At 43.8% G+C, this 14842-nt stretch overlaps 2 protein-coding genes and 1 long non-coding RNA gene across 6 annotated transcripts; 1 reads left to right on the top strand and 2 right to left on the bottom strand.

The window, feature by feature from the left end:
• Positions 1-2666: 2666 nt before the first annotated feature.
• LOC112892298 (triose phosphate/phosphate translocator, chloroplastic) lies at positions 2667-5874 on the top strand. Its single transcript, XM_025959460.1, has 12 exons — positions 2667-2990; positions 3290-3358; positions 3451-3516; positions 3594-3672; positions 3814-3934; positions 4031-4126; positions 4382-4494; positions 4593-4670; positions 4758-4874; positions 5147-5246; positions 5363-5463; positions 5567-5874. Exons 1-12 carry the CDS (start codon positions 2737-2739, stop codon positions 5579-5581), a joined length of 1209 nt encoding a protein of 402 aa, XP_025815245.1. The 5' UTR covers positions 2667-2736; the 3' UTR covers positions 5582-5874.
• A 609-nt stretch (positions 5875-6483) lies between these two features.
• On the bottom strand, positions 6484-9882 carry LOC112892297 (dnaJ homolog subfamily B member 1-like). Its single transcript, XM_025959458.1, has 3 exons — positions 9465-9882; positions 8363-8769; positions 6484-7165 (listed from the first exon to the last, which is right to left on the bottom strand). Exons 1-3 carry the CDS (start codon positions 9627-9629, stop codon positions 6727-6729), a joined length of 1011 nt encoding a protein of 336 aa, XP_025815243.1. The 5' UTR covers positions 9630-9882; the 3' UTR covers positions 6484-6726.
• Positions 9883-10696: 814 nt separating this feature from the next.
• LOC112895616 lies at positions 10697-13686 on the bottom strand. Of its 4 annotated transcripts, none has more exons than XR_003229237.1 (6): positions 13434-13686; positions 13236-13329; positions 11999-12138; positions 11412-11653; positions 11084-11161; positions 10697-11012 (listed from the first exon to the last, which is right to left on the bottom strand). It is a non-coding gene; the product is annotated as an uncharacterized LOC112895616 (long non-coding RNA). The 4 variants fall into 4 exon arrangements; XR_003229236.1 differs by having other exon boundaries at positions 11412-11629; XR_003229235.1 differs by having other exon boundaries at positions 11412-12138.
• Between the last annotated feature and the right edge of the window lie 1156 nt (positions 13687-14842).

Raw genomic sequence — 14842 nt, 5'->3', positions numbered from 1 at the left:
CGCTAACTATATTTAAGCACGCATCCACATTCGAATTAATGATTGGCTGTAGGTGGAACATACATACATACTAGCTACTGTAATTCTCTAGCTAGCTAGCTAGGATGCATGGGAATCATACATCTATCTCTAATGAATCTGTTTGCCAGGGTTGACTGGTCAGCTCCAAATTCGGATGGTTAATGATCTGGAATACTATTAAAAACTACATCCCTAATTTATGGTAAATACAGAAACTGCTAGTAGTATTTTATGTTGGAATTGGCCTAATAATAGCGCTAGTATTCCAGATCATTAACCATCCGAATCTGCAGCTGGCCAGGGTTAAAACCTACATCCCCCAATTTATGGTTTCTTCAACAAAACAAAATAAATTGCTATCCAATCATATCTCTTCCCTCTTTTTTCTTCTCCCTATTCCCTTTTGTTTTGTCTTGGTTTTCGCGTAGACATGATTTTTGCATATTCTCCCTTCTCTCCTTATTAACTCTATGGTCACCTTAGCTTTTTGCTTATATAGCAACATATTTAGTGCTATGAAAACCAGCTGAGTAGGAGGGTTGGAACTATCCTTAGAACTGTTGTTTTCTTCATTGAGAGATTGAGAGGAGGACCAATTTGGATTGAGTAGTAAAAGTCATTAACAGCTAGCTGAGAGTGCAACTATGAATGAATTATATTATATCTGAGAATAAAATAGCTAAGCTGAGAATCTCTATATATGAATCTTGTACCAAAAGATGGCCAACGAGCGTGCGGGCCATCCCCAGCCGTCGGATCAGCCGGGTGGACGGTCCATACCGTGCAAGTTCCAGCCATTTTGCAAAAAAGTTCTCGACCGGCCTCATCTCTCAGGTAATTTTGTGAAAAAGTACACAACTTTTCTCCAAATCAACCCACAGTCTAACCTTTCCGGTTCAGAAAAAATTGCAAAGAAAACCTTAAGTTTCCATAAAATCAACCCGCCGTCCTGATCCTCTCTCAGATTTTTTTTAGAAAAACTCTCGGATTTTATTTAAATCAAACCACAACCCGTTCCATCCGTTACTTCTACACGAGCAACATTATACGTACAATTTGAACATCAAAACTTGTTGAATCAAAAGTTGTTCAACATGGAATTTTATAAAAAATTCAAAAACTGCAACTTCATTATAGAGCAAATTTTAAAATTCAAAATGTTCTCGCAATTCATTTGGACAAATGCTCTCTTCTATTTACTGAAAATCAACCCGCAGTCCCCGGTATTATTCTTGAAAAAACAACCTCCATACCTTACACAACTAACCCGCCACAACCTGAGACCCTATTCTTGTAACGAAAAAACATATGAACCCAACAGGAATACATAATTTCTAAAACTGACACTAGCACTGCAACACAAGATCCTATTTTGCTAAAAATATAATATCGTACCACCATTTCTCTATGGCTTCTCTTGGTACCTCCACACACAAGTACGCGTCGTTTTTTTAATATAACCCCTACTTCCTTAAAGAAAATACCGTCACATCTATTAATTGCCAAATTTCATGATTCGAAGTCGAATTCTCCACATTTCGAAGCTACATTAAGCTACCGGCTAATTATGCTCCGCCCTCCCTAATAAATGCTTTACCCCTTCTTTCACCATAATAAATACAGCAAAAATATATCATAGTTCCACTTTATTACCCAAAATAATACATTACTTAAATAATTGCCTCACCATAGTAGGGTGCCCAAAATATATACCAAATGTAGCAGCGGGCCGCAAACCATGACACCTATACAAAAGATAGTGAAGCGACGCATTTATCTTAACTAAATTGCTTCAAAGATATAATACTACGACGCGAAATACTGGCATGGCACGGAAAAGCCGCCCGACATACTAATTGTGCAGGAGGGAATGGCAAAGGATTGTGACCAAGCTTGGGCTTGGGCCGCCCTACTAGCTTTAGCCTGCTACTGTTGGTGGTGTGGTGGTGGCGGCCTGGCTTGCTTGATGGAGCGGAGCGGCGGAGCACTTTGCCCAATGGTATGTAGGCCTGTCTGTCCATCAAGGAAGCCACCTATGGACTGGGAACTAGCTATAGTGGGCCCGTTCGCTTCAACATTCAGTTCTCACCATATTTCGATGGGTGCACATGAGCTACAGATGGAACCAATGTTCCGGTGCCAGTTTCTCAGCATTGCACATGATGATCTTATGGATTAAGATCTTTCAGAAAAGAAGGTGATTTTTAACTGCCATATTCGTTTGTTGCCACTGTTCGCGGTTGGATTGCAGTCAGGCTTTATGATTCGTAATCTGTCTCAACATTTCTAAGTGCTACTAATCCAATTGTTGCTGTCACCAGCTGCATCGAACGTTCTCGGTAACAAATCCCAAGAAAGAATTAATCTTTTACGAGGATGCATGTGAATATATCATTTTTAAAGACACATCTTCGCTCCTCCTAGCTAAGCTGAAGCTGAAGCTGAGTTCGGCTGGTGTAAAGAAAAATATCCCGCGTGGCCTCTCTCCCGTCTTGAGAGCTGTTGGGTGTGGGTGCTGTGGACGTCGCCTCCCCTCGCCGCCCCGCCGTTGGTTGCTCTATCCAGAATCCATCCGCCCCGCGCGCGTCTCCGCCACCCAAACCCCTCCCCTCCCCTCTTCTTATCCTCCAAATCCCAGAGCCCGCCCGCCTCCCCACACTCAGCTTCCCTCCCAGGTAAGCAAAGCAAAGCCAAGCCTCCGATCCCCCAGCAATAATGTCGGCGCTCGGCGCGCTCTCCGGCGGCGCCGCCGGTGTCGCCGGCCTCCTCAGCCTCCGCCGCCGCGCCGCGCCACCACCCTCTGGGCTCGCATCCTCGCCGCACCTCCCGCCTCTCAAGCGCACCGTCGTGCCCGATGCCGGCCAGCTCGTCTGGGGCCGCCAGCTCCGCCCGGCGCTCCTCCCCGCCGCCCTCCTCCCGGCGCAGCCCGCCAGGAGGCACACCCTGCGCCCGCCCGCCGCAGCCGCCGAGTCAGTATCCACGCTCCCATTACTTTACTCCTAGAACCTTCTATCTATATGATAAGATAATTATCCTCTATTTGTTTATTACTCCACTTGCTCGCTCCTGGAAAGAGAGCATCCATTTGCGTCAGCTGCGCGATTTCGCTTTCTGTTTTCGATTCTCCTGCACCGAGAATCAGCAACTGCACATTTGAATTCAAAGGACGCCGCTGGTCCCACCGATCACTCATCACTGCGACTGCGAGAGGGTTTAGTACCTGCACTTCATTCGTCTCATGATTGCCTTCCTCATTTGCTTGCGACAGGGAGGCCAAGCCCGCGGGTTTCTTCGACAAGTACCCTGCCCTGGTCACCGGCTTCTTCTTCTTCATGTGGTACGTTTCACATGCTCGCGTGGCGTCTGCATTGCATTGCGTGTTTTCAGACCTCAGCTACTTCATCACTACTCGCGCAACTTCTTCTGCAGGTACTTCCTCAACGTCATATTCAACATCCTCAACAAGAAGATCTACAACTACTTCCCCTACCCATAGTAAGTCAACTACGCTTTCCCTCGACTCAGTCTTACTTACAGCTGATTATGACTCGAACCTGTACTGCTTCTTGCAGCTTCGTGTCGCTGATCCATCTAGTAGTGGGTGTCGTGTACTGCCTCATCAGCTGGTCTGTCGGTCTCCCCAAGCGTGCGGTAATTTCTGCAGACAACCTAACCCACCATATTTTTTTTCACTTTTAGGGACTACTACTAGTACTTACTGCAATATATATAGTTTGTTCTCTTTTGTGGAAATCAACGATGAATCCAACACGAAATCATCTTGTTTTGTAGCCTATCAATTCCACGCTCCTGAAGCTGCTCTTTCCAGTGGCGCTGTGCCATGCTCTTGGTCATGTCACTAGCAACGTCTCCTTCGCTGCTGTTGCAGTCTCATTTGCCCACACTATTAAAGGTGCTTCTTTTCCTCCCATTCATATTTCATTGTGGATTCTTCTTGCCCCTTTCCTTCTCTATATACTCGTTCTTATGTTTCGTAATCGCAATACAGCTCTGGAGCCCTTCTTCAACGCAGCGGCTACTCAGTTTGTCCTTGGACAGCAGGTTCCCTTGTCGCTGTGGTTGTCCCTTGCCCCTGTTGTCATTGGTAATTCTCAATTCAGTCCTCTGATACTATATGCTAGTTAAGTTGTTAATCACAGTATCTATGGCAAGGTAAAATGCAAGATGGCATAATAACGATACCTTGATGTCATGATGCATTATTCTTTCCCCCATTTTCTTTTTTGTTTCCTCCAACTGCAATTCAACTTTTAGTTTCCTATGTGTTTCAACACTTGGCTACAATTTAATTAGACATGTCTTTCTTGTTCAACCTTTCTAACCACATGAAGATCACCAGGTGTTTCGATGGCATCCCTCACTGAGCTCTCATTCAACTGGACTGGCTTCATCAATGCCATGATATCTAACATCTCATTCACTTACAGGAGTATTTATTCCAAGAAAGCTATGGTTTGTGCTTCTTTTGTTTTAATCTCTTAGCTTGCTATGATTTGCTTTATTTTGCACTTTTGTCTTAACTATTGTACTAATCGTTTTTGTCGTTGCAGACCGACATGGATAGCACCAACGTGTATGCTTACATCTCAATAATTTCTCTCATTGTTTGCATTCCACCTGCACTGATTGTAAGTGTGAACATTCCCTCAAAGTAGTAAAAGAGATTCATTTATTAGACTTAATGGTGTTGCTCATATATTTCCATAATTGTTCAGTTTGAAGGGCCAAAACTGATGCAGCACGGATTTAGCGACGCTATTGCAAAAGTAGGTCTGCAAAAGTTTGTTACTGACCTTTTCTTGGTTGGACTGTTCTACCATCTGTACAACCAGGTAACCAGTTCCTCCATATCATGCAAATCATAGAAGCACTTTTTATGTGAATGATCTTTAATTAGTTTTTGAGCTGGCTCATCATAGAAAGTCATAATGTTACGGTAGAACGATGCTGTACAATTATTTTCTTTCCTGGGCGATACTATCAGCACTTACTGATCTACCATTACTTGATTATGATGTTGCCAAATAGACATACAATTTTATGATGAGCTGTCTTTCATACGTTATAACATAAGTAATCTGATCATGGGTTCATGGCATGACAGCTTGCTACAAATACTTTGGAGCGAGTGGCTCCTCTGACACACGCTGTTGGCAATGTGTTGAAACGTGTGTTTGTCATTGGTTTTTCAATCATTGTTTTTGGTAAGTGCACAGTTCTTTGCCATGAAATGAACAGTGCATATATGTTTTTCCTGCTACCCCGTTATGTATAACGTGCTTAGGCCTATCTAACACTTGTTAAACGCTACACTGAGCAGGCAACAGAATTACGACACAAACTGGAATTGGCACTACCATTGCCATAGCTGGTGTGGCCATGTACTCTTACATCAAGGCTAAGATTGAAGAGGAGAAAAGGGTAAGTTTTTATGGCAGTTATCACTAAACCTGAATATCAGTGGAAACATGTGCCCACACCATTGCTAACTCGTGGTGTCATCTTTCTGTTTTCTTAAATCCAGAAAAAGAGCGCATGATGAGGTGACTACTGTGAATATGTGTCGGGTGGCTGAGTTGTACTTCCTGAGACAACATCGTCGACAATCATGACTTCCTTCTCTGCCTTGTTTTGTTTTCACCTTGAGTCATTTGGTCAATTGTTTGTTCCCAACCTGGTGTTGAACAGCAGCAGCACATTGCAGATGGCAAGTATATTGCTCTTCTTACCATCAGAACAGATAATCGTTGCGTGAGCATGAATGTGTAGAAAATGAACGCTCATACTTGAAAGTCTTTTTGTTTTGTATGTGGTAACTGTGTAAATTCTGTTTGTGCTGTTTGTGGAACTATCAGGGATGCAGATTTGGGTTCTTGAATAAGATTGGTCCCAGTTAGACCATGGGTTTCGCACTTGTCAAACGCAGACCCCGCATTCCTTCGTTCAGCTGCTTAGAGCAACTTCATCAGATCCTCTAAACAGCCCTTTATTTTAAGTTTAGATGGCTAAACAAAAAAGCAGACTATCTAAACAGCCGTTTATCTTAGTTTAGAGGGCTAAAAAAGATACACTCCAGCAGACCTTCCATTAATTCCCTCCTCCACCCTCCGTTCCTAGAGAGGTCTTTAGGAAGCCCTCTATTATAAGTTACAATTAAGGGCTATTATAAATTACAATTGAGAGCTATTACCGTTGCTGGAGTTGAAGCAAATTTGGAAGCCCTAAAAAATTTTAACATTTGAAGGATCTGAAGCCCTAAAAAATTTTAACATTTGAAGGATCTGATTTAGGTGCTATTGCTGGAGTTGCTCTTATACATCAACTAATGTATATCATGCCTCCAATGCAAATCTACCCATGATTTGGTCATCAACAAGAACCTAAAATAGTCCCACGAGTAGTTTTCCCAACAAAAGCAAGGAGCAGTGCAAAATCTGCATGTTACTCTCTTCGGCACTCAAATGCTCATTCATTCAATAATTCAAACAACTACCCATGGAAAATCTTCAATATTGGGATAAAAACCAACACATAGTGACCATCCCGTTACAGTTATGTTATAGAATGACTCTCCACTTCTTTTTTACTTGTATTCTGCTTCCACAGACTAATAGCAATCTAGCTAGCCAGTTACTGGCAATATTCACAATAACTCTCATCATAAAATGACATTTGAGCAGAGGCCTAAGAACCCAGTAGCCTCTTGATCCCGGTCTTTTGATCCGAAGTCAGCCTGGAAGGGAACTTGATGTTGAATTTAATCCGCAGATTTCCCTTCTTAGTGGGGTCCTTAGGTATCGGCATGCCCTCTCCAGGGATTACCTCTTCGTAGTTGGGATGAATTATTGAGTTAATGGGCAGTGACAGGCTCCGTCCATCAAGCGTAGTGACACGTGCAGTGTAGCCCGTCAGTGCTTCAACTAGAGATATTTTCTCGGTCATGACAAGATCATTCCCATCCCGAGTGAAAATGTCGTGGGGCTTCTCATCAATGATGAAAACAATATCAGCAGGTTTCATATTTGGAGCTTCATTTCCCTTCTCAGGAAATGTTATCTTTGTTCCCTTCTTCCAACCAGGCTTTACATCTATTGTCAGAATTTCCTCCACATGTGAGATTCTCCTGTTTACATTGACAATAGTAAGATTAGATAAAATCAAGTCAATAATGGCATTTTTATCTTCAACTAAAGCGAATTAATGATGCGTAAACGATGTTTATCAATTGCAGATTTGTTCTGGGAAAATAGACAATAGACCATGCAAAGCATAAGTAGGGAAGGCTGTGTGTTTTATTTTTAACGGAAGGCTGTGTGCTTCGTTTTTAACAACTACTAGCAGTAGAATCTTCTACTCAGGATACTTTTACCGGCAATGATCAGATTAGGAGGCATTGAGAAGGGAACGTGAAAAGTAAGGTATAACAAAACATAAAGATGGAATGGCAATTCATTTAGTAAAATGTCAGCAATGCTAGGAAGAGTACAGGATAGGTCGATGGTGGCAATCCATTTTAGTATAACAACACGTGCAGTGCAATATGATTGCTTTCACAGTTTAGCAATTAACTATCGCAGAAACAGAAAAACTACATTCCTTGCCTATCACTATAACTAAATGAGCAGCAGTCATTTTGTACCACACAAGGCCATTATGGAAAGTTGTACTCGAATCTCCAGAAGGAGCCCTCGATTTGTCTCTGCTGGCATTATTTACAAGTTATGGAAATGTTTATTTTATCTTATCCATTGCCACTTGCATGTTATATAGGGTCGAGTTTGTTAGTATATCAACTAAATCCAGAGAAAATAATGAAGCATAGTCAGCTCAATTCACACACCCTGAGGATTGATCGAGAGAGTAAGTGATATACTGAGTAATCAGTTATGCTTGGCAAGGAAATATGATGATTGATACGAAGGAAGGGTTATATTTTAGTCTTCATCATAAACGATGGATGTTGTAGCAGTGCTGCAACACCTTAGTTCTACTTCCCTCCAGTTCAAAACATATGACACTTATGACAAAGACAAGGTGTAGCAGCCTAGCAGGCGACACTTTGACGAGCAATTTGTATGAAAATGTGACATTTCAAATAAAGATGATTAAATGTTAAGTTTCATGACGAATCTAGTAGCATCTATCGAAGCTAGCATGTTAACGACACTGCTGCAGCGGCGTTTGGGCATATTGCATAAACAGGTGAAATCTAGTCCACTATGATAGAATTCCTTAAAAGGAGCTTACACAATAAAGATAGCCTGATTCTTATTGGTGAAGTGTGTAGTTCATAAACTTTTAAATAATGGATGAAGCTTACCCATAGGCATCCATAGTCTCTCTTGAGATTTTCATCTTTTTTGTCACACCCTTATACAGATCTGCGAGACTGACTGGAAGCCGATTCTCAATGGGAGCTGCCTTGTGCACAGGCTGCTGCATACTGGTGGAACCCTCACCGCCAAAGCGTGAAGGAAAGAATTCATTGCCAAACATAGACCTCTGGAATCCTGGTTCCCCTCTCATGCCGCCCATGCCAGAGAACCCAAAGAACTCTTTAAATATATCATCTGCGCTCCTCGGATTAAAATGGAAAGAGGTGGGATGAGCCCCGCCAGGGAAAAATGGAGATGCTCCAGGACCTCCTGCTCCTGGGGGTGGCTGCCCCTTGAGCCCTTCTTCCCCTAGCTGATCATAGATTGTGCGCTTCTGGGGATCGCTAAGTACCTGAGAGGTGGTGACACATAGCATTGTTCAATAGATGCAAGAACTGGATGCGGGGGAAAAAAATGTAGTGTTTTCCAATTGTACCACCAGAAAATGCAAAGCACAGAGTGGAGTGTATAATTAGATTGAGGATAATCAAAGCCTCAAATTGATGATAAGGTAAAATATGGATCAGGGAAAGTCCCTTTAGAACATGCATGCATCAATTGTTCTTACTTCCTAGCTGATATTGTTTTCCCATCAGCAATTTATTTAGACCATCAAATAATGCTACTGTAAACAGGAAGGGTGGAAGTGGAACCCCCCCCCCCCCCAGGGCATTGTGAATTGGTGATGCAGGCTCTTTTATATTCCTGATGATAGGTAAAAGTTTAAACTTCCGCCAGATTATATAGCACTGAGGACAAGGGGGCTGACCTTAAGATGGACCAAATAAACAGATATGGTAGCACGCACAAATGCATAAGGACGAACGACAAGGCGAAATTTTTGCAGTATCGGTGGTAAGGGCTGAAAAGGCACAATTGCCGGGCGATAAATACATAAATATACTAGTAGTTGACAAGGATTTTGTTGGTCAGCATAAATCATCACAGGGACAACGGATCGGAACACCATAGACGGGACGGCGAATCAAACAGTAATATTTATTGGAAAGAGAAGGAGAGATATGGGCGGGCGGGCGGGCAGGCAACCTCGTATGCCTCAGAGATCTGCTTGAACTTTGCCTCCGCCTCCTTCTTGTTGGTGGAGTTCTTATCGGGGTGCCATCGCATGGCGAGCTTCCGGTACGCCTTCTTGAGGTCGTCGTCGCCGGCGCCGCGGTCGACGCCGAGGACCTTGTAGTAGTCGACGCCCATCTCCCTGGGCGGCGGGGGCGGGGGCGGCGGCGCCTCCCTGCGTCGGCGGGCGGCGCGCGCGGACGAGGAGGAGTCGGAGGCCCTACGCTTGGCTGGGCCGGCCTCTCGAATCTTGACCGGCCTTTGGCGCGCCGCCCCACCCAGTGACGCTGGCTTGCGACGGTGGGAGACGGAGACGGAGAGGAGAGGAAGGCGGTGGCTGGCGCCTGGCGCCTGGCGAGGAGGAGGAGAATATGGCGTGGGGAGTGGAAGCTTCCAGAAGCAAGCCAAGCACTTGGATTGGATTCCGACGACGTGCTCCGGGCAGGGCGGGCTGGGAAAAGGGCCCACTTAAACAATATAGGGCCTCTTCCTAAAAAAGAAAATATCGGGCCTGGCCCATGCCGATCGTGCATCTGTTTTCCTTGCTGCTGGGTAATTTTCCTGTCTGCAGATTAATATGTGAACATACATATTGATCCTACCATAATTAGCATATCTAGCCAATGCCTGATTGCCCGTGCTTTTCGTTCATCAATTTTAGAGTGCTATTCCTTCAGCTGCAATAATATAAAATCTATATCATAATTCTACAATAGGTTTCTACTTGCCGGTGTTTCAGTCATGTTTCCAAAGTCAAATAGAATCCAGATTCTACAGCCTAAACAAATACTCCCCTGAAGGGCCCCCTCTTGTGCTGCCAAATAAACCTTGCCATCAAAAAGCTCATAATACCAACTCTCTTGCCACTGAACTGCAGGAAGATAAGAAGAGTCATTTTCTTTTTCTGTTCTAACAAACCCTAGTTTAGTCTGTATATATATCCTGATGCAATTGAGGAGAGTAGCATACTAATGCGGCAAGGAACTCATGACTGATTGGTGAAAGCTGGGTAACAATATAAGATGGGGTTAATGATGGGGCAAATTATTAGTCTAATTAGCAGAGATGAAGTGAGAAAGGAATACCTATAAGTTGCACCAAGCAAGCTCAGTAACGTTGCTATGGGTGATAAAAAAAAAAAGATGCAATTCACTATCTGAAAAAACGAGGTCATCTCAAAATAAAGTAAAAAAACACTTGTCAAGTACCAAAGCAACAATATCATTCGGTCATTCTGCAGAACTAACAACGTGTAACAAAAGAAGTCTAGAATAGAAGATATGAAAAGAGCCTTTATGAAGTACAAAACAACGTTGGAAAATGTTATAGCTGGCTCAATGGCCGCAATGGAGAGACATTAGCGTAGAAATAAAAAACTCAAAATATTCAGATTTTTCGCTTCATAATTTGTAAATTTGATATGTTTCATCAATTACAAATAAGAAAGCTATTCTGTTTCTTGTATGTTTCCTCAAATCTCCCCCTCTTGGAGCCAAGTTCTTTCTTCTTCTTTCCAAAATCCTTCACAAAGAAAGCGCAGGCTGTGAACTAAATACAAGGCCATATTGCAGCTCAAACAGTCAAAGGCTTACCTCAGTCTTTGCAAATTCATACAAATATATGGCAAATGCCTTTTCAGGTTCCAAGGCCATATTGCAAGGCTCATTGACCTTGAGGGAGACATAAATAGATCAGATTATATTATATTAGCAGGGTATAGTAAAAGTATCCAAAGCTAACTGAATGCAAATGTAAAAAAATTAATCAGGATTGTGTAAAAAGCCCAACTATTCAAAGAAAATATATTGTAGGATCCATAATCGAACGAACCTACAGTCTAATGCACAACATGAAGCACCAACTATTTTTTGCACCATAAAGTGAACAATGATGAAGGACTGAAGTAAAATGTATTTCTACCTAATTCGCTGGCCTTTCTTAATATCATCCTCCAGATATGCTTTCTGAAATCATGTAAGAAGAATAGGATTCCCTACACTTCAACAAAATCAATCGTGCTCTGAAATACAATACAGTGATATCCAGTTCCAACATAGAGAAACTGCGGTATAAAAACAAGCATTCCTTGAAACCCTTTAGGTTGGTCTCTTCCTTCGAATAATTAGTCCCTTCAAGGCCTATTTTGTATATGGATTCACAAACTAAAATCAGAAGAAAAAAATAAAATTATACGAAATTAATTATGATCAGAACAAATAATTGTATGAGAGATTCTAAGTTTCATATGAATGTTGCTAAGAGACTATTCCTACACCATTTGAGAATAAGGTTAATTTTCAAGCAAAAACAGTTTAGACAGGTAATGTTTGGTGAGAATAAGTTGGGCGCATGCATTGGCGAAATACCCAAATTGTCAGCTTGTCTCGAGACACTAAAATTGTCACCTGAAAGCTTTCTCAACTGGGTAAAGGTTTACTGATCAAATTGATCATTGAAACTATCAGATCTCAATAATGTATTACAAAATGAGCTAGCAAGTGACAAACCTCTAAAACAGTATTAGACCTGGTCCTCTGGTTTATATCCATCAAGTTCATGCTGCCATCAGCTTTCAATATATGAGAATATAAGGAGTCCGAACTCCTTGTAGTGCAATACTCAACGCCTCATATTATATTGTAACAACCTGAGAACTGAATATTTAGTCAACTCATAAAGAAAAGGAAGAAAAAGATTTGGCATAGCACTGAATTAATAAAAAAATTATAACAGCTGTTCCTGTAGGCAGCATTCAGCTAGATACATGTTCCTGTACCAGAAAAGATTGGTAATCTTAACAGCTTCCTTATCAGAAATATTTTCTCTGAGAGACTTGGTATAATTAGTTGCATATGTAAATACATGTTGTGATAAAAGAAATGTTGTGCTAAAAAAGCAGATGCAAGTAACGTGCTCAGCTGTAATGCTGTTCTAGAATGAAGACTGCTGACAGAAAATTGTATAATCAATGTAACCCACATACATGAGCTAGGAAAGTAGTATGACTATTGATAAAGCTATATGAGCAAACTAAATCGCGAAAAGATAGACAAGCATAGGCTGGAGGCAACACGTTGGTCACCATGCCCTACAATTGCCTAATCTTGACTGGTTCATAGATTCTTTTACAATTCAGTCATATTTCAGCTGGCTTATGATTAGTTTTAAAGTTGAAGATAATGGGCAAATATTTAAATTCAGGAGCAGCTGAACATTCTCACGGAACCAGACTTGAGGCCAAACAAAATGCAATTTAGGCATACTACTACTCATGAAATCAGCTATCACTTTAGTTTTCTTAGCAGAAGACATGCATGGCTTAAAAGATCACAGTCTAACAGGGGAGTAAAGTGCGTAGCACTGAATTAGTAAAAGACTACAGCTGCTGTTCTGAAAGCATCGTTCTGACAGAAACATGTTCCTGTATCAGAAAAATTTGGTACAGCATTCTTATCAGAAAGGTTTGGTGTAGTTGTTTATGTGCTAAAAAACAGATGCCGATAACAGCTCAGCTATAAGCTGCATTATACAGAAATTTGTAAAATCAATGTAACCGGCATATAATAAATGCATTATCAATTTGAAGTAAATTGGAAATTATTTGCGTTCAGGAGCAGCTGAACATTCAGATAGAGCCAGCCAGCCAGGAGGCCAAACAAAGTTGAGATGAACCTCTCCAACAAAATAGAAGTGATGTAGCAGACTGCATCTTGCATATAGATAATGAGCAGATGCACATCCCACCTGACGAAAAGACTCGCACTAAATTTACTCGGACTGAAATTAGATGGAGATATTGCAGTTAACTCCGAACGCTCCTCCCGAAATCTAGAACCTCCTGCACGCACACAAAAATACACTGAACATGCTTTTTTGGATCAGGTTGATTCCAATGTGGATGCAGGAAGGGAAAGACAAAAGAGGAGGTGGTGATATCTCGACCTCAAACTTGACAGTGGGAGTTTGGTGGCGGCGCGGCTCGCCAACGCAGCTTCCACTTCCTTCGCGTGGGCAGGGCTGCCGCCTCCTTCGCGAGGGGAGGGGGCCACATCCATGATTTACTCGGTACAGGGCAGAAGAAATTGAGCCAGTAATAACAGCAGGGGTACCTTGGGCGGAGCGGCGGCGGTGGGAGATGGCGCGGCGGTGGGGGCGCATGGAACAGCGTAAGGGCGGCGCGGCAGGAAGGCGGCGGCTCGACGAAGCCGGGGACGATGGCTGCGACGTGAATGCGACGGCGGCGGCTCGACAGAGGTGACGGAGTCGGAGAAGGTGCGTCGGGGACGGCTGGATGGAGGGCTCGGAGCTTCTGGCGGCGGAGCAGCTCCGACGATCCGCCAAACGGCCGATTCGGGCCGGAGGACGGAAGAAATCGCCCGCCGTCGACGGAGATGGACATGCCGACATCGCGTTGGGGCTGGAATCTTCTGGGGGAGGAGGGCGTCGGGGCGGTCGTATTGGTTCCGCGTGGCTGCGGCGGCGTGGAGGAGCGCAGGAACGCGATCGCGGCACGCGGCCGACGGACACTTGATCGGATCGGCCGGCGGACGCTCCATGGGATCGTTGCGGGCGGCGCTGCTCGCCATCGTCGTCACAGGAGAAGCGCCTCCTCGCGCGGGCGGACGGGGAACCCTTGCGGCGGCAGACAGGGGCACCTCGCGGCCGCGGGATGGAGGGACGGCGGGCAAGTCTCTTTATCTGCGGGTTATTTCAGGCTGGTAGCTCAGGAACCCGATGGTAGCTCAAGTGCAAGCTAGAAATATGTAATTAGTAAGAGTAGGATAAGATTATAGCTGCTGCTAGGGAGAAAACAGCAGGAAACAAGAACCACGCAACACAAGAGGAAGAAGACAAGTGATTACTGTGCCTTGCTGCTGCATCCATCTTGCCGTACAGTAGTGTAGTAGGCTACATTATCATTGTAAGCCAAAAAAGCACGTACGCACGCCGGCCGGCCTCTTACGGCTGTGTTTGCTTAGCTTCCGGCTGATTTTGAAGGCTGATCTGAACATTATGGATTTTACAATAGCTATAGACTACTAGGGAGGAGAGAAGCCAATCAGTTGCAACAACAATGCAAGCTAAGAGAGACCGGGCCGGAGGAGACACCACAGGACATGGACATGGACATGGACAGTCGCCCCCGGCCTCTATCTCCAGCTGATATGATATGCGGGGGAGTATGAGAAGCTGCCGGATAGCACGCAGGCGGATACGGAGGAGTTGGGTGGCGGTAGCGGGGAGCGAGCCGCAGATGGGCCTTCTGCCATGCATGCTCGTTGTTACATACTCAAGCACAGGCAGCTCTCTTGTCGCCCTGCAGCAGTACTAACACTGTCGCCCCCGCCCTA

This window comes from Panicum hallii, chromosome 5 (genome assembly GCF_002211085.1).
Source record: "Panicum hallii strain FIL2 chromosome 5, PHallii_v3.1, whole genome shotgun sequence".
NCBI lineage: Eukaryota > Viridiplantae > Streptophyta > Magnoliopsida > Poales > Poaceae > Panicum > Panicum hallii.
This window is presented reverse-complemented; position numbering and strand designations above follow the sequence as displayed.